Below are 19,279 nucleotides of genomic sequence, written 5' to 3' on the forward strand. Positions count from 1 at the left end.
GAGCACTGGGTGTTATACGCAAACAGTGAATCATGGAAGACTACATCAAAAACTAATGATGTAATGTATGGTGACTAACATAATAATAACAAAAAAAAGATTGCTCTGGCTGTTTGGGGTCTTTTGTGGTTTCATATGAATTTTAGGATTATTTGTTCTAGTTATGTGATAGTACTTTGATAAGAATTACACTGAATCTATAGATTGCTTTGGGTAGTATGGACATTTTAACAACATTAATTCTTCCAATCCATGAGCATGGTGTATCTTTCCATTCATTTGTGTCATCTTCAATTTCTTTCAGCTGTGTCTTATAGTTTGCAAAGTACAGGTCTTTCATCTTCTTGGTTACACTTATTCCTAGGTATTTTCGCTTATTACTGAATCAAGATGTGTGGAAACTATCAAAGGGCCTGGACACAGGAAGGCATGATAAAATGGGGGCTGTTACTGTGATCAGTCGACCACACTACCCCACTGGGGCTGTTATGGGGATTCAAAAATTTTTTCTTTTTAGATTTTATTTATTTATTTGAGAGAGAGAGACAGAGATAGTGAGACAGAGCACAAGTGGGGAGGAGAGGGAGAAGTAGGCTCCCCACAGAGCAAGGAACCTGATGTGGGACTCGATCCCAGGACCCCGGGATCATGACCTGAGCCGAAGGCAGACGCTTAACTGACTGAGGCACCCAGGCACCCTGTTGTGGGGATTCAAATGAGACTTTGGCATGGAAAGTACCTAACACAGCGCCTGGCCGGTTAATTAGCTCTCCATAAGCACTTAACCTTCTTATTATTTTGTGACCCGGGACCTGAGGCTTAGTTAGACATGTTAGCCAGCTTGCATAAGGTATGGCCCCCTTAACCAGGGGGGTTTGAGTCCACTCCTGACTCTTCCCAGGGAGTGAGCTCTTAGCCACTACTCTCTGCTGCTCAGCTGTGCGGACAGGTAGAGAAGTGAGAACTTCACCCACGGTCATGAGGTCAGTCTGTGGAGGGACCATCACTCAGGCCCGGGTCCGCATCAGACCTGGGGCCCTTCCCCTGCTTCAGTCACAACCAGCCATGTTGCCCGGGTACCGGGCTTGGGCACCGTGTTTGTCGTTGGTCTGAAATGCCATGGTGGGAAGAAAACATTTGTTTTGGGTGTCCTCTTGTAGCACTAACAATTCTCTGCTTGCATTTTTCTGGTGTCTGGCTCGGATGAATAGCAGTTTTCATCTTTGCTCTGTGTTATCATGTACACAGAACCGCTGTTGGGAGCTAACAGTGTGTTTGCTTAGTCATTATTCTGGGAAGGGGTGCCAACCATTCAATAGCCTTTATTTTTCTTTGACTGTACACTGCGAATGCAGAAATTATGCACAGCGCTTGCGTCCAGAGCCGCCATCAGACACCTGTCACTTCTGGAGGTGGGCAACGCAGAGGTGGTGGCAGCTGCTGGGGTCACAGCACCAATCCCGACTTCTTCCTATGTCAGCGCCCGGGCGCTGGGTTAACCTTCCTGAATGATTCACTGTGATAGAGTCTGTGGCAGATTTTATGGTTTTTACCAGCTCAAAGGAGAAAGCAAATAGCACGGGAGAGGTGCCAGAATCGGCAAGACTTCTTAGGAAGAGAGACGAAAAGATAGATTCCAGGAAATGCAGGGGAGCAGACTTGACATTGAACCCAGGGAAGTCGTGGGAAGAATGAAAAATCTTCTGGGTTCCCCAAAGTGGTTGCGGAGATCAGGCAGGCTTTGTGTGGGGTCTGGCGTGGGAACCGCCGTGCAGAGATGGGGAGTTCTTAGGACTGGGATAAGCAGGTGGTTTGTGTCACCTGACCAGCTTAGGGATGCCAGGTCAGGCACAGGGGCCAGAAAATGGAACCAAAGCCAGAGAGTTTGCAACCTGTGGAAGGAGTTGGGCAGTCTTTGGCAACAGAGCTCTTGATGTCAAGAGCTCCAAGAGACGGACAAGGGTAAAGATAAGTTCATGAGCTAGTTTCCTCATTGATTCAACAAATTCTCCCTGAGCTGGAGTCAGATGCCAGGCACTGCTCTAGACCCTGGGGCTCTGTGCTGAACAAGATACTGTCCCTGCCCTCAGGAAGGTTATGTTTTTGTGGGGAGTAAAGACATAGAAAAGATGCTGTGGATGGTGGTTGATACAATGAAGAAAATACACAGACTGATGGAGCAGAGAGTGCCTACTGGGGGGGCACTTTAAAAATGGGCAGGAAAGGCTACTTGGGGAGTAGGAAACATGAACAGAGGCCTGAATGATGAGAAGAAGCATCAGGGCATGATCTAGCATTCCACAGGAAATGCAAAGGCCCTGGGGCTGGAGTGAACTTGGCATGTCAAGGAATATTTTTAAGGCCAGAGTGGCTTGGATGAAGGAGGAGTTAAAGCAGGAGGGGGTGAATGGGCCACTTTGTATACTGCCCTGAAGGTCAGGAAGGAGTTTAAATTTTATCCTATATGTAATGAGAGTCCACATGAGGGTTTAAGCAGAGAAATGGATTGATCTGAGTTCTGAGAACATCCTAACTCTGCAGGCATACAGTTTTCTAGAACAAACAAGAACAAACGAATCTTGTTTCCTTGGGGGGTTGGGGGGCAGGTAGGGACACCCTTGATCAGGGACTTGTAACTGTGTGATGAATCTTGATTGCAGTGAGGTGCTTGAATAAGGCTGTCTTGGAGAAGAGGAGATGGGTTGATAGTGATGGGATTGATTTATTCCCCCGAAGTGTTGATCCAGGATTACTGTCAGGCTGTGGGGAGGGTCTCCAGCAGTGTCTCCAAGGCTCGGCCCTGGACTCGTTCCCTTCAACATTTCTATCCATAAATTGGCAGAAGACCCAGGAGACATGCTCGTCAGACATGCAGCTGACATGGAGCTGTCAGGGACAGCTAATGCCATGGATGACAGACTCAGGATTCACCGTGATGATCCTCCACAGGCTGGAGAGACGGAATGAAACCAGCAATAGCCCCGACTGCACTCGGGTTGGGGAACAGAGCTCAGCTATGGGGCAGGGGGCCCTTGCTGGATAGCTATCCCTGGAAAGGAAGCCGGGTGGGGTAGGAGGAGGTCGTGAAGGCAGACGAACCCACCCACATCCCCACATTTTCTAGGTGACAAGGTCCTTGGCCTCTTTCAGGCTCATTTTTCCCCATCTGTAAAGTGGGGATGATGCTGTCTATTGCCCAGGAGTGTGGAGAGGATGAAATTCAAGCATGTATAGGGGATGCCTGGCTTCCTGTCTGGCCTGTAGTGGGTTTGTGACTGATGCAAGGGAAATAGGAGTTTGTGGAGGCTGGCCCGAGGGAGGGCTGGGGGCCTGGGGACAGCCTTTCAGGGGTACACAGAGGGCCCACAGCCAGAGTGGGCCCTGCATTCTTGGCACTGCGCTGCCCCTGCAGGGATGCCAGCTTCCTAAGAGGCCCCGACTGCTGTAATGTGCCAGAGGAGTAAGAACAGGGGTTCACGAGATGCCCTTCAACAGATGAATGGATAAAGGTGATGTGGGCCATATATACAATGGAATATTACTCAGCCATCAGAAAGGATGAATACCCACCATTTGCGCTGACATGGATGGAACTGTAGGGGATTATGCTAAGTGAAATAAGTCAAACAGAGAAAGACAATTATCATATGGTTTCACTCATATGTGGAATACAAGGAATAGAACAGAGGACCATAGGGGAAGGGAGGGAAAACTGAATGGGAAGAAATCAGAGAGGGAGACAAACCATGAGAGACTCTGGACTCTGGGAAACAAACTGAGGGTTATAGAGGGAGGAGGGTGAGGGGTGGGGTGACTGGGTGATGGGTATTAAGGAGGGCACGTGATCTGATGAGCACTGGGTACTATATGCAACTAATGAATCATTGAGCTCTACAAGAACTTATGATGTACTATATGTTGGCTAACTGAACATAATGAAAAAAAATAAAAAGGACAGGGGTTCATCCTCAGCTTCTGCCTGTGTCCGAGGTTGGGGAGGGGCAGGTGGGTCCTCTCAGGTGCTGAGAAGGGACCATCTGTGGGTGGTTTTTGATACAGGGACCCCAGGGTCCTGAGGGTCTTTTAGAATCTGCTTTGATTTCTCCTCGGAGTTTGTACTTGAGACGATTCAAGTGGTGAGACTTTTCCTATGTGCATCTATTGTGTAACGTTTTTATTTAAAAACACACACACACAGCCAAAAGTAGAGCCAATAGTACGTGATGAACCCACATACCTATCACTCACACAGTTTTAGTGATGGTCAACACATGGCCATCTTGTTTCATTTATGCCCCCATCTTCCTTCCAGCCCTGCTGGATTAAGTTTAAAGAATATCTTAGGCATAATTTTATCTACCTCTAAGAGATAAGGACTCATTTTTTTTGGTTCAGTATAAACCACAATACCATTATCACAATGTTTTAAAATTGATATAATTGTAGTAGGTCTTTCTAAAAAAAAATCTATTGGTGTATAGCTTGCTTTGCAAGTTTTTTTTTTGTTTTTTTTTTTTGTAGAAGGGTGAGTCAAAAACTGATCCTTCAAATGTCTGGTTTCTGTAACTCGAGATTCACCTGTTCCCTTTGAGGATGATGATGAAGAGGAAGAAGGGGGGTCTCTTTATTCTGATTGTTCTCAGGGACACAGCCGTGAGAGTGGGTCCTATTTATAGCTGAAGTCTAGACATGGGACGGAGGAAAGGAAGGGAACGGGAGAGGGCAGGGAGGAAGGGGAAGGGGGAGAGGAGAGAATGGAAGGAATGAGAAAGCCAGAGTGGAAGATGGTCCCATCTCTCTGCAGCTATGCCACCCTCCAGAGCTCCCAGCCGACACATGCCGAGCTCACACCCAGATCACCTCCCCACGTTCTCACCCCAGTGTCACACCCGTGGTTCAGGTGTCATGCCCAAGCAACAGGGGAGGCCCCGTGGTTCCAGGGTCTGACATGAAATAGGCAGTAGTGCCTGATGGAGACCCTGGTCTGCTTGGCTGGAGTCTGCTTTCTCCTGGCCCCTCTCTGCTTCTAAGTCTGCTGAGGCCACCTGTGGGGCTGGTGACCAGGAGGCATGCCGGCTCAGTTGGTAGAGTAGTGACATGCTCTTCCCTGTGTTTCCCAAGGGCCCTGGCCACCCACCTTCTTTCCCAGGACCCCTGGGCCTCACGAGGACCCAGCAACTAAGGGGGTAACGCCTGGCACAGCTGGAAGCCCCGGGGACTGTCGCCTGTGCCCGTTCTGAGTGGTTGTCCAATACAGTGACTTTTTCTCTGGCTCAGCGTGTGGGGGTGGTGATGCATGAGTCGTTTTGTGCCTGCACGGGTGTGTGCATCAAACACACCCACAAGTGTGTGCATTTGCTCCTGCGTACGCATGAGGCTGTATGAGCTCAAACACAAAGAGCATTACGAGGAAGGCACATCCCTACTGGCAGGATTCATGGTCCCTGCTCGAGGGACTCACTGAGCCCTGGGGAGGACCTGTCAGAGTAGGAGTGTGCACCAGGCCTCCCCCACGGGAAACACCACTCGTGGGCACTTTTCATCTTCCTCCTGCCCCTTCTTCATTGTCTTCACCACCCTCCCCCAGGGGCATTGAGCAGTTTCCAGGATGCTCTTTGTAGACCACCTCATCCACTTTTTATGGGAGCCCATCAAATACAGAGAGCAGATGATTTTAAGCTAGGTCGCCACGGTCCTTCTGGTGGTGCCAGGGAGGAAGGTGCCCCCTTGCCAAGGACGCCAGGCCGGCAGGAATATCATCCTCTCCCACACCTGGAAAGAGCCAGCAAGCAGCAGCCTAGAGTCTGTGGTCCCAATCGGCCCCATCGGGCTGGTGTTGACCATCAAGCACCCAGATGGGGCCCAGGATTGGAGGTGCAGGTAGAGGCCAGTGTGTGGGTACAGGGAGATGCTTGAGAATCAGGGCAGTCCCCAAGGAGCTGCTCCTGCTCCCAGGAAGTGGGGTTCAGTCCAGAGGCCGTGATCTGGTCAGAGGGCCGTGCCAGCCAGGGGGGAAACACAGGTATCCACCCACGGGGCCACAATGTGGACTCCAGGATCCAGCCAGGCTGTCACACCTTGGATCACCCTTACCAACTGTGCCAGGCCCTGTCCAAAGTGCTTTGCACATGTCTGTTATTCTTGTTAACCAGATGAGGAGACAGGGCACAGAGATGCTGAGCAACCTGCCCAGGGTCACAGTGGGGAAGTGAGGGAGCCAGGGCATGAGTCCAGCTGTCTAGTCCCAGGGCTCAGCCCCAGCACTCTGGCCTGCATGCTCAGAGGTGTTGACTCACTCCCGGCCCCAGTGTGGCTGGTCTTTCATTGCGTCAGGTCCTGGGCACAACAAAACAGGGAGGGATGGACTGAAATTGAGGCTCAGCTCATTCAGCAAGATGGAATATCTGGAGAGGACCCCGATTCCCAATTCCCAGACCTGTGCTCTTGGTGCTGGTCCTGCTGGCCTGGCACAGAAACATCTTGGGAATCCACTGTTTGTCCATTTTATCTCCTGAGAAAGCAGTAGGTTTCTCTTACCTGGAAATGTATTCTCTCCATCCCCTCTCCCTGGGGCCTGGGGCCTGCCACAGAGCCCCCAACCTCCCCCGCCCCCCCAAGTGAGCTGGCACTAAAGCCCCTCTTTCTGACCTGTTTGCAGAGCTCTGGAGCTCAGCCGTGACAAAGATGAGATCTCCCTGTTGGTGGAGCAGGAGTTCTTGAGCCTGACCAAAGAGCACCTCATCTTAGTCACAGAGAGCTCGGGGGAGCTGGAGGCACCTGGCATTTCCCCCGAGGGGCCCAGACAGCCGGCTCCCTGCTTCCTCGCCCCTCCTCCGGTGGCAAACAGCAGTGAGTACCCCGGAACCACCATCATGGCCGCCGACACACTTCTGGAGCCGAAGGTGGCCGTGTCCGTGATCAGCAGCCGGCAGGACTGCGACTCTGTCATGTCTACAGTCACGGGCATTCTGCGTGCTGCCAAGGTCAAGAGTGTCAAGGGGACAGAGGATGGAGGCCACATCCTGGGTGCCTCCACCTCGGAAATCAACAGACTCCTGGCCCAGTTCCCACTGAAGTCCACAGAGGCAACCAAGGTTCCTGACAACAAGATGGTGCTGGAGGAGACGAGGGTCATCAAGGACTTCCTGCAGAACAGCATGTTCAGCGGCCTGGGACCCAGGGAACCCACGGGGTTGGGCCCCTTCCTCCTGCTGCCGCCCCCGCCTCCCGCACCCCCTGACAAGCTCCCTGAGCTCCCTGCTCAGAAGAGGCAGCTCCCGGTGTTTGCCAAGATCTGCTGCAAGCCCGAGGCTGACTCCGCCATGGAGGGGCACCTCTTAATGGGTGAGTGTGGTTGGGAGCAGGGCTAATGAGTGGGCCTGCAAGGAGGAACCTACCAGAAAGCCAATCAGGGCTGCAGCAGGGGCATGCAGCATCTTTAGCAGAGTAGGACAAGGTGGTCTCTCTGATGTGTGCAGTCCCCAAGTGCAGGCTGTTTTCAGCACTTACAGGCCCCCTCTGCTGGATGCCCATGTATGGGGACACGGCTTATGTAAGTAAACACAGTGGCCTGGATCCCAATGCACTTTGAGAAGAGATATAGGCACATGTGGTAACTGGCTCATGTTTTGAATCCAGGTATCCAGAGCACATTGAAGGAAGCATTTACCCCAGCTGAAACTGCAGCATGGGGACTTTAAGCTGGATAGGAGGAGAGAAATATGATTAGCAGCTGGGGTCATCTGACTTCCGATGGAGGAATCGGTTCTGACCACGACGACTGGTCCTCCCTCCGGGTCCTGGGGGTGAACGTGCAAACTCTCCACGTGCCGTTCATTCAGACTGTTGGCCTGGACTTGTGCCCTGGGATTCCTGAGCCTTAGAACAGTGCATTTCCACCTGCTAACTGAGGAGTCCTTACCCTTTCCCAAAAGCCCAGCCACCTCCCAAGTTCCCCTCACCCCACCTCCAGGTTCTGCATGTTGTGCCTGTTCTGATCCAGCCACTCAGACTGGACGGTTCCAAGGCAGAGGCATTTGCCTACAGTCAGCAGTCTTTAGGAGAGTTGATCATCATACGTCAACCAAAAGAAAAATCACCCCCAGGCTGTGAGCATGAATGGATAACTGAGATGCTGTGTTGGGAGAGCACAAATCCATCTCCTTAATAAAAGAGGTGCATGTTCTGTGTTCTGGAACATTGTGGGAAGGCCGAGGAATCAGAGCTGGGGACAGCAACCTGGACTCTGGGTCCTGGGAAGGCCTCTGGGACCCAGTGCACTTTTTGGGAGCTGTGTCTGTGAGGGCTGAGCCCTGCCCGGAGGGTGGGACTTTCCTGCCACCGCCTTCTCCAGGAAGGACGCCTGGAGAGCTCTCTGAGGGATGGGGCTGCAGGCTTGGAGGTGGTCCTGTCCCACCCACCCTCCCCACTGTGTGTGTTTGTCTCTGTGTATCGATGTGTGGGCAAAGGTGTGCAAAAGGAAATTTTATAGGTCTGGGTGTGTTCGTTAGAGAAAATGTGGGTGTGGGTGCATCTGAGTCTGTCTGTGTGTATGGGTCTGTGTGTATCCATCTTGTGTGCATCGTCGTGCACATGTTAAGTGAGGCAGAGGAACAACAGGCAAGAACGTGTGTGTGTGTGTCTGTCTGTGTACACAGACGTTGGAAGAGGGAGCTTTGAAGTTGAGTGAGTGGCAGGCGTGTTCAAGGCAACGGGAGGTATGTGAGAGACTGCAGGTGTGTTGGGTCTCTGGGGAAAGGGCTATTATTAGTGGGTACTGTTATTTCAGCACACTGGCTGGGGGCTAAACCTGGCAACCAGAGAAACTCTTGGAAGAGACTCTAGGGACATGTTTTGCTAAAAATGTCATTTTTTTCTAAATTGGCTCAGGCTAGAGCACTCTTTCCTTCGCTGGGATGGTGCTAGGAAGGTAGGCCCAGTCTTGTCCAGACTCAGCCACAAGACCACAGGGCTGCAGTGGGGGCACATGCTGGAGGGATCAGATCCATTCCCAACAGGTGACACTAGGCACAGGTCCTCTGGTCCAGCCGCTATGGGAACGATCCGAGGTGCTTGCTGCGCATTCCGCACGATTTCCCAGCCAAACTCCGTGGAGACCTGCAAAGCCTCCAGGCTGGGAAAGGAGTGAAGAGCGTGGCTTCAACCAGACATTGCCTTAAAAACAAACAAACCCACATATATACAATTTCGCCCATAGTTAATTTTGTTTGAAGAACGAGTCCCTTTGCTCAAAGGGAAATCTAGGTGAAAAATCACTGCTGTAGAGGGTATTGGGATGGTCCAGACAGCGTCCTCACACCAGGGGACCACTCCGTCTGTTTGCAGAGAGACCCGGGCCCGGCCCCCACCACACGCACTGGGGGGACATGCACTCACCTGTCTCTCTGATGCCCGCACCTGCTGTGCCATCTCCCCGTACTCCTGGACGGAAGGCCTCCCGGAAGGCCCACTTCCTTCTGGAAACCCTCTGACCCTCTCCGATAGAAGCCGTCTCAGCCACCCTCTTCTCCCACTGTGTCCCTCTGTCACCTCACGGTCCCCATCTGCCTTGCCCTGGAGCTATTTCTGGGTCTGTCTCTCTCTCCCTCCTTGTTGTGAGCTCCTGCAGGGCTGAGTCTGGCTCTGACTCATCAGTGTCCTCAGTACTCAGGTCAGGGCCTGGTGCTGACAAACGGGCTGGATCACCCATGAGCAACAAAGCAGGAGTAGGGTCCACGGTGAGGGGCCGGACCTCAGCTAGGCCACGTGTTCTATAGGAACACGAGCCTCCCCCATGGAGCCGGGGAGGCGGGGCTGAAAGCAGCTCTGTATCCCAAGATTGGCGCTGTGGATGGATAGAGGGAAGGGAGAAACAAAAAGAGGGAGAGAGGAAAGAAAAAAGGTAGAAAGGAAAGAAAGCAGGGAAAAGGGGAGGGAGGAAAGAAAGGGAGAGAAGAAAAGAAAGGTAATTGGAGGGAAAGAAGTCTGGATGGAAGAAAGGGAGGATGGATGGATGGATGGATGGATGGATGGATGGACGGACCCATGTATGCATGCATGAGAGGGGAAGGCTGCAATGGGCAGTGGTCCGTGAAGGTGTCAGGGAGAAGACTAGGACTGGCTTGGGCTGGGAGGGAGACCCCAGAGTGGTTTGAGCCCCAGGTGTGTGCTAGGGAGGACCTGTTGCTTTGTCCACAAGACAGTGCTCCTTGCATCCAGCACGTGGCTTCCCAAAGCCATTGACTCAGTTTCCCTCCTGCTGTAGAATGGAACTCTGGTGCCAAGGAGCTGACCAAGGGTCGAGAGAGCCTCTTTCTCAGTCAGTGGCCCCAGAGCCGGAAGGACACGTGTGGTGAGGAAGGGTGCAGTGACCCAGTGGGCTCCATGTCCATGGCCCTACCAGCCAAGAAGCCTGCGTGGCCAGCCGAGAAGAACCTGCTCTATGAGTTTCTTGGGGCCGCCAAAAACCCAAGCGCGCAGCTAAAGCTTCGCAGCAAAGTGGAGGTGGACGGGCTGGAGCTGAAACGTAAGCTGACCCTGCCCGGGGGGAGTCTGTAGAGGAAGGGATTCCAGAAACTCTCAATAGGCCTATGATGGCTCTGCCGCCAAATGGCTGCCTCGTCCATGGGCAAGTCACTGGCTTTCTCTGGGCGTCAGTTTTTAAACTCATAAAATGGGAGAAATGACTCTCTCCCACGTCCCTTATCAGGAGTACAACTGCTAGAGAAATATGGGTGAATTTCAGTGGTCAGTTTGAATACAGCCCCAAGCCAGCATACATCGTATCTGCTCAAGTTGCTCAAGCCAAAGAAAAATCCATGCTTCAGGTTATTTCTACACTGAGATTATTCATGTCCCTGCTTTCTGTCCCTACAACTGTTTCAGCCAAACCTCCTTTGTCCAAAAAGATGCCCCTAAGGGGAAGTTGAGGTCCCATCTCTGACTCTGGAAACACAGGACATTTACCAGAGGAAGAGAGTCTGGGATTCATATCCTAGAACAACCCAACCAGATCTCATTCATTCAGACTAATTTGGGGTCATACCGTGTCAATTATATAATGTTGAAGATTTTTTTAAAAATGTTGCCAGTATAGATAAAACAACCTGAGTAGGGTCCTCAGTGTCGCCAAGTATATGTCCTCAGGGGGCTGCCTTAATAATTTGGTAAGAATGAACTCCAACGGCATAGCAATTGTTGGTATAAAACTGGATTCTTGTAAAGCACTGAAAAGCATTTGGTTTTCTACATAGCTGAGCTATAGCCCTAGCATCCTGGTTTATTGTTTTCTCTTGCTAAACCACCTCCTTTACTAGTGTATGATGGAGAAAGAACTGTAAGCCAGACCATGCCGGGATGCACACCTCTTCCAAATTGGCCAGGTGTGTGCTAACGATGTTTTCCTATAGTTGGAAAGTCACCCCCACTTTGAAGGGCCCTCTTGGAGCTTAAAGGACCTGACATCCGAGAACATGAATCCCGGGGTAGTCATGGTGCTGAGGGTGTGCTGGCCTCTTCCTTCCTCAATCACTGAGACGCTCTACCTCTCCTGTGACTCACAGTTAACCCACCTGTGACGGCGGCCGACAAGAGCCACCTCAAGTACACAGGGAATGTTTTCACCCCACGCTTTGCTACAGCCTTGACCTCAGCCACCCTGAACCAGCCGCTCTGGCTCAACCTGAACTATCCGCCTCCGCCCGTGTTCGCAAATCACTCCACCTTCGCACAGTACCAGGTGAGTGAGTGGGTCCCGGGCCTGGCTCCCCAGGTTCCAGCCACGGAGGAGTGGTGGTTTGCAGGGAGCCTGATTCACAAAGAGGCCTTAGACTTGTTATTTTCTTCACTGTGGCCACATCAGACCAACTACTTGGTACACACACACACACACACTCTTAAATTTTCCATTGTCCAAAATCCAGCTCACTCTGTGCTGTGTATGTGCTTTGCTAGTGTTGGCTGGTGAAGTGCTTGGGCTCCCAGCAGAGGAGGAGGGCACAGTTCTTGTTTCCCACCCACCGCTATGACTTCCTTTAGAGTTGGATGACATGTGTCCTAGAGTACCTGGGACAGTCCCGGTTTTGGTCTCTTGTCCCAACATTACTAAAAGCACCCCCTTTTCACTCTCAAGTGTCCTGGTGTGGATGCCAAACTATATGGCCACCTTATTTAAACGACATCTGAATAGTCTCAGCTTGTTCCAGCTCAGGTGGCCTGGCGCACATTCCAGATCTTGGGCTCTTAACCTAAAGGGAATTAGTGACCAGACACGAAGGGATGGTGCAACACGAGGAGCAGGGCTGGAAATTTTACTCACGGAACTTATTTATGCAGGAAAATGTAGTTTCTTTAGTTTGTCTATTTAAGTCAATCTCCCTTAAGAGCTGCCGCCCACTGGGCAGAAGGAGGGAAAAAAAAAAAATCAAATCAGTGTCCACTCTGGTTTAAACCTTAGTCTAATTCAACAACTTCAACAGTCCCTGTAGGTAGTGCTCAGTTTCTCCAGGAAAGGTGCTCAGCATCTGAGATTGCTTAGTCTTCTGGCTAAGCATCATAGGCCTATTGAGAGTTTCTGGAATCCCCTGCCCCAGCTCCTCTCCAGAATGGCACGTAGGTATATGGGCAAGACACACCAACTTGTACACCCAGGTCTTTGGGGGCCTGCTGCCCCCGGCTGGCCCAGCAAAGCATGGAGAAGGCACACGGAGAAGACAATACACCTGCAAATCATCTTGTCCGGTCTCTGTGCATTTCTTCCTTTACAACAGAGCGGCAAACCTTAGGGCTTAGGTGTCCCCTGCGCAGAAGGTGGATCTTCTCTACACCACACAGAGCCTCTCTGAGCTGGACCACCAGACTTAGCCCCAGAAGCTTAAACAGAAGCTCACAGAGTTTAGCAAAGTCTCTGTCTTTCTCTCTGATGTTTTATTTTCAAGGCTTTTTGTTTGTTTTTTTGCTAAAGAGGACAAGGGCCCACCCCCTCCCCCTGCAGGATGGAGAGCCTTGGGCTGGGGCTGTCAGGACACATGAGGGAGGGGGAGGCCAGCATGCATCAGCCCCGTATCTGTCTCGTCCTTACCCAGGTCTTGAGCGAAGTGCCCTGTTCTCGCCCTTATCCATTCACCAACCTCTTCTCTAGTACTGCTCACCCTGGCGTTTTTGTGTTTGCTCCTTCATTATTCAGTCCTTTATTCACCTACTCACCGACGTGTTCATTTTTATTTATGTGTTTACTCGTTCATTTAAGTAATTTAAAAACCTTTGCTCCACCCTAACCACAGGCCGAGTATCGGCCAGGCGAGGGCATTCAAAGATGACTGAGATGCTCAGAGTCCAGCACACGTCAGGCACAGATCGGAGACCTGCACTTTGTGCACCCCACCTCTGAAAGGGAAGGAGCCGCATAATTTTATGCAGTGTAAACCGATTCACTCTAAGTGCACTTGGAGCTCAGTGTATAAAGTGGATGCTTACTGGCTTGCGTTATAAAGAGCGGAAAGATAATAGCTCCTTGCTATGTCAATTGCTTCTGGCTTGACTTTTTGGAGGGAGTGAAATTCGACCATATTATCTGAGCACGAAGGTCCTTTGTTTTCAGAGATGCTGGTGTTTGCAGCACACGGCTGCCTCTAAGGCTTCCTGGCCTCTGCTGGAGAAACTGACCCTCCCAGGGAGCGATGGAGAACAGGGCAATTTACCTTCTCGAAACTTCTCATGATTTCATAATGCCATCCAGCTTTGAGACGGCTCATCAAGGGGCCTGACGTAATAAAAAGAATGCAGGTTTTGGAATTTGCAGACTTGCGTTTAAAGAAATCTGCTGCTTAAAGCTGTGTGGCTCTGGACAAGCTAAAGTTAGCTAAAGGCTCTGAGCCCTCCTTCCCTCACTCGTGAAATGGGCTCATAATAATTAGCAGCAGCGGCGCAGCCTGTACTTGACTCGGTTGTAAGGTTAATTGAGTCTATGGGTGAGAAAGGGATTTGAAAAGTCTTAAGTATGATATAGATGTTGGTTTTTATTATTATTCAGCCCTGATCTTCCTAGGAAACAGGGTCAGGGAGCTGCACAGACCTTGAGGAGACAGAGAGGAGAAACAGGGAATGGTCTATCCTAGTCTTTCCTTGAGTGGCGTTAGGAATAAAGATGAGGTCCCAAATCCAATTTACTCAGAGCTCCACTGTGGAGCGATGCAGAGCCATGGAAAACTAAGTCTGCAGCACCCAGGAGATCTGGAGGCTCCTGGGCTGCTTGGCATAAAGGAACTCTGTTCCCAGTTAAGGAGGGAAGGTAGAAAGGGGCCGTGACCTCAAGCAAAGAAGAATGAATGTTTATTTACCCTTGTTCGTGATTTTACAGAATTGCAGAATTGCAATTTGAACAACTAGGAATGTCCTCAAAGTCGGCGAGTGTACTACTCATACTGATGCATGTGGTACTGTCTCCTGAAAATCCGTCCAGGATGGAGCAGGGGCAGGCGGCTGTTTGCCTTCCACAGGCCCCAGGGGCAGCCCAGCCCAGGCGTGGGGAGGACGGTGGCCTGGGGGAGCTGGCCGTGCACCGCAGAGCCCAGGCTGATGGGGAGGGAGAGCGGCACGCAGAACCTGGCCTCGGAGCTCGCCATGCGCTGGGCCAGCCAGGGGGGCCCCCGTCTGTCTGACTGCTCTGTTCAGGTTCAGGCCATGGCGGGGGGCGCAGAGACCAGGCCGTGGTCATGGTGGTGAGTGGGGTTGCCCCAGGGCTGCAGGGCTTGGAGAAAAGGGGAGCAGGTGTTCCGGTTGCAGGTGAAGGGGCTGGTGGAAGTGGGAGCGGCCTGACCGCAGTCTCTGTCAGTCGCCTGGGAGCAGAGAGCCAGGGGAGGTTCTAGAGGATGCATACACTTGGAGACATGGTAGGTGGGGCCCCATATCACGGATTCTGCAGCCTTTGATGAGGAGCCTATGGGCGCTGAGGAAGTCATCAAGGGCACAGTGTCAGCCATCAGCACTTTGATCACTGGCACAGGCTGAGTCCAGAATGGGGGCACCATCTCAGGGTTTGGAATCTTCTGGAAAGACATACTGGCCTGAGGGGTGCTCTGAGCTGTGTCTTAGGAGATAACTCTGAATTGGCAGGTAGAGGCCGTCTGAGCCCGGAGGGGCTATGATCTGACCCCAGCCCCAGAAGCTGGTTGTGTGTGTGTGCGTGTGTGTGTACACATGGGCGCCCAAGGCCGCCCCAGACAGAGTTCTGAATAAAGGTTCTGCTTCCCATTTGGCTGAACTGCCTGACCACCTCTTCAAGGTGGGGGAGCAGTGAGACGCTGCAAATAGCTAACGTTCGCAGAATCCTTACTACGTGCTGGGCTCCGTTCTAAGCCCTTTAGACGCACTAACTCATTTATCTTCCTGCCAATCCTCATCATAAGGTGCAGACACAGGTGTATGTGTGGGCACATAGACACACGGCAGCAGAGACCCAAACGAATTCCCCGAAACACACAGCTGAGGACACAAATGGAAGCACACGTGTTGATGTGCTTAAATAAACATGGATGCAAACCAACACACACGCGCGCACACACACACACACGCACATCGATACCTCAGGTCTTGGGCACGAATGGAGTTTGGGGAAAGGCACTTAAGAAAAGGGTATAGATAGCAACAAAGATAATTTGGCTACCTTCACCGACCTTCGCGGTTTGAACACACATAATTTTATAGACAAGGGAAAAGAGGCTCAGAGAAGTGAAGCAACTTTCCCAAGGTCACACAGTCACCAAGGGGGCAGACCTGGGATTCAAGAGGCAATCAGGTCCCTCAAGGTTTTACCTGAAATGCTCCCCGGAAAGGCTATGAATCCTGCTCAGCAGGGGCTTCCTGTGCAGCGTGAGTTGCGCTTGCTCGGCCTGGTGGCTGCCCAGGCAACGGGTGGGTCTGGCCAGCAGCGTGGTGGGCCAGCCTCGGGCAGGCTGGCAATCCAGGCGTTGTGAGCGGGAAGCTGGGCGGAGCAGCTGCTGCTCTCTGGCAGGGAGCCCTTTGCCCCGCCGTGCTGAGCCTGTCCCTTCTCCCCGCAGGGCCTGTACCCACAGCGCACAGCCAGGATTACCTACCAGCAGCCCGTGCCCCCCCAGCTGGGCTGTTACTCCCGCCAGGTGAGCAGACAACCTCCTCCCCTCGGTCCCAGCTCCACGAAGGCCTTCAGGTCAGAAGGACATCGGCTTCCTCGTCCCGGTCCAGCAGGTCACTGGCCAGACTTTCTGGCCCGCCCTTGGCCCCAGAGAACAGACACGAAGGCCAATATGCACGTGGAAAGAAACCCGTGTCCCCAGGTGCTAAATGCTGGCACCTCCATGGCCCTTGCTGCGTCGCAGCCCCTCTCTAAGGGCTTTACCTGCATGAACTTCACGGCCACCCTGTGGAATAGGTTAGAGATGAAGAAACTGAGGCACAGAGAGATTCAATAACGTGCAAAAGGTCCTAAAGTTAGCATACCAGTTAGCTTTTGCTGTGGCAACAGACAGCCTCAATATCTCAGAGATTTTCAACAATACTGAGTTTTCCTTCACAAGTCTATGGGTTGGTGGAGCTGGTCTGGGATTGGGTTCAAGCCTGCTTCATGTGTCTCCCTTTGGGGACCATGTTGACGATGCAGTAGCTTTTGCTCCTGCCGCGGTGGATGACGGGAGTGTGGGAAGGGTGAGCAGAAACGCCAACTGCTTCTGAGAACCTCAGCTTGGAGTCAGCACATGGCAGTGTGCACCTGCCTTCCACTGGCCAAGGAAAATCACGTGGTTTTGCCTGGCATCGGTGGGGCTGGGGAGTCATCTCCTTCCGTGTCAGTTTGTCAGTTAAAATGTAAGACATCCAGTTAGGCTTCAGGTAGATGGTGAATAAAGTCTTGGTATAAGGAAGTCCCAAATATTGCATGGGCCCTAGTTATATTAAAAAACGATTTGCTGTTCACCTGAAGTTCAAACCTAACTGGAGGTCTTTTTGTTTGTTCGTGTGCCAGATCTGGCACCCCCCACTTCCATGGGTAGGCCAGGAGTGGGCATCTGCTTGAAGACTACACGATGGCAGAATTGGGGTCTGACCTTGGGCAGCCTAGCTTCAGAGTCCATGCTGCCAATGACCATGGCTTACTGCCTCTTACACACAAAATAAAGCAGCAGAGGCAGATACGCACTCACAGAGACACAAGGGAAGATGTAGGTATATGAATGCCACTAAGCTGCACGCACATGTGTATCCAGAGATAGTGGAAGTCTTGGGGCAGACATGGAGGTGTGAGGGGAGAGACTGACACCGCACTGCGTCCCCAGGCTGGTCTTGCCCCGCTCACACACAGATGGACAGACCCCACACTCAGACTCACACTCCTTGGCCTCTTTTCTGCCCCGCCCCCCACCCCCAGGGAGCAAACTGTACCTCTGACCTGAAGTATGTTGGAATGTTCCAGAGGGTAGAGAAGAGCCCATAGATATAGACTACTTTATTACATGGGCCAGAGCTGCTTTTCCAGCAGTAGGGGCTCTGCATCCGCAAGAAGAATAGAGATGAGAGAGAGTCTGGCTCATGGGATCTCCACCAGTCACCCCCACCCCACAAACAGCAATACGTCCATCTAGCCCCAGAGGCAGCATGTTGAGACCACCTCATGTATGTGTGTGTATCTGAAAAAGTAATAGAACATGGTACAAAATAAAAAAATCTCAGAGGCAGTCGCTGTTGCTGGTTCCTGCAGTCTCTTTCCAGCGGCACCTGTTTATACAAACATTTTATATATATGTGGCTTTCTGGGCACACTGATCTATCATTACTTTTGTCAGCAAAGCATATCCTGGAGGTGGTTCCCGAGCAGCATACACAGCTGTTTTATGGTGTTTATCATTTACACGTAGTTAGGGACACATCCCTAAAGAAGGCTTGCATGAGCTCCAGGACCTGCATCTCCTCTTTCCTGTCAGTCCCCTCCCAGGTCCGGGCCTCTGCCGGCCCCCTACCTCCAAGAAAACCAGGGGGATTTTCTCCTCTTTCTGCCTCTGTCCTGGAGGGAGGTGCCTTCCTGGGTTCTCTCTGTGAGCTGTTGGCTCTTTTGGACCTTTAGCTCGTCATCATGGGGTCTGGGGGCCCATGTCCAGCATCACCAGGTCCTTCCTTTCCCCTGGAGGAGACATGGGGAGGGTCCGGAGGAAGGGGCTCAGGCTTCTCGAGGGAACAGGTGTAGAGGTGCCATAAAGGGGCACAGGCACCAAGCCTTGGGGGTTCCGACTGCAATTCAGACACTTGGAGCACTTACTGTGCAAGGTTAACTTCTCTGAACCTCATTTCCTCATCTCTAGAATGGGAAGAGTAGTGGTCCTACCTCACAAGCTGTTTGGAGTTTAAATGAGAGAATCCATAGGAAGAACCTGGCCTGCCCTAAGCTCTCAATAAGCCCTAGCTTTTGTGATTTTTTTTTAATTAGATAAGGACATGCAGGGTGAGAGAGGGCTGTCAGTGTGCTGAATCCCTGCACGCCTCGGACCCCAGACTCTTGCTTTTAAAGAGGGAGCCCAGAAGTTTCCCCAGTTTTGACGGAAACTCCCATCAGCATCCAGGAGGATGGATGTCAGCTCCATACAAGAGAGGGTTTTCTGACATTTGGAGCTGTCAGTGGTAGAATACAGTGCCTGAAATGTAATGAACTCCCCGTCAGTTTGGGTATTCAAGAAGACACTTAGTGGCCTCTTTTTTCTTCTCTCCTCTTCCTCTCTCTTTCTTCCTTGCATTCATTCATTTAGCATATGTTTATTGAGCAGCTACTATGTGCCAGGCTCTGTCTTGGGGCTGAGAAGATATCAGTAGATAAGACAGACGGGATCCTTGGTCGGTCAAGGGCCAGATAGCGGGACCCCAGGTTCTTAGTGCGAGTCAGATCTGGGTAGTGTCCAAAACCCCAGTGAGTTCCTGATTTTCCCTGAGCTGAATCTCTTTGCCGGTTCCTGCCCTTTCTCCTAGATTCACACTGTACAGTACTGTAACCACTAGCAGCCCCGTGTGGCTTCTTACATTTAAATCAATTAAAATTAAGTCCAATGTACAATTCAGTTCCTCATTCACAGCAGTCACTGTTCAAGTGGTCGGCCAATAGCCACGGGGGGCTGGCAGCTGCCCCAGCGAGCGGTGCAGACACAGGACAGCCCCGTCACCGGGCCGGCATTTCCACTGAGCCGGGCTGTCTTGGACTTGGTGTCTGTTGAGATCCTGAGGTAGAAGCCAGGGATGTATAAATCTCAACAGCTTTTTTTTTTTTTTT

The 19,279-nt window shown here is 51.7% G+C and overlaps 1 protein-coding gene across 1 annotated transcript in view; it reads left to right on the forward strand.

The window, feature by feature from the left end:
- The window catches only part of C4H1orf94 (chromosome 4 C1orf94 homolog), a 38,075-nt gene that overhangs the window by 14,286 nt on the left and 4,510 nt on the right, over positions 1-19,279 (forward strand). The window contains exons 2-6 of the mRNA XM_081816846.1: positions 6,659-7,344; positions 10,265-10,525; positions 11,562-11,737; positions 16,056-16,133; positions 16,260-16,405. Of these exons, the coding sequence (XP_081672972.1) occupies positions 6,659-7,344; positions 10,265-10,525; positions 11,562-11,737; positions 16,056-16,133; positions 16,260-16,405 (1,347 nt within the window). The remainder of the gene's footprint in view (positions 1-6,658; positions 7,345-10,264; positions 10,526-11,561; positions 11,738-16,055; positions 16,134-16,259; positions 16,406-19,279) is intronic.

The sequence above is a fragment of the Leptonychotes weddellii genome, chromosome 4, assembly GCF_054177405.1.
Source record: "Leptonychotes weddellii isolate Sample4059 chromosome 4, ASM5417740v2, whole genome shotgun sequence".
In the NCBI taxonomy this organism is placed as follows: Eukaryota; Metazoa; Chordata; class Mammalia; order Carnivora; family Phocidae; genus Leptonychotes; species Leptonychotes weddellii.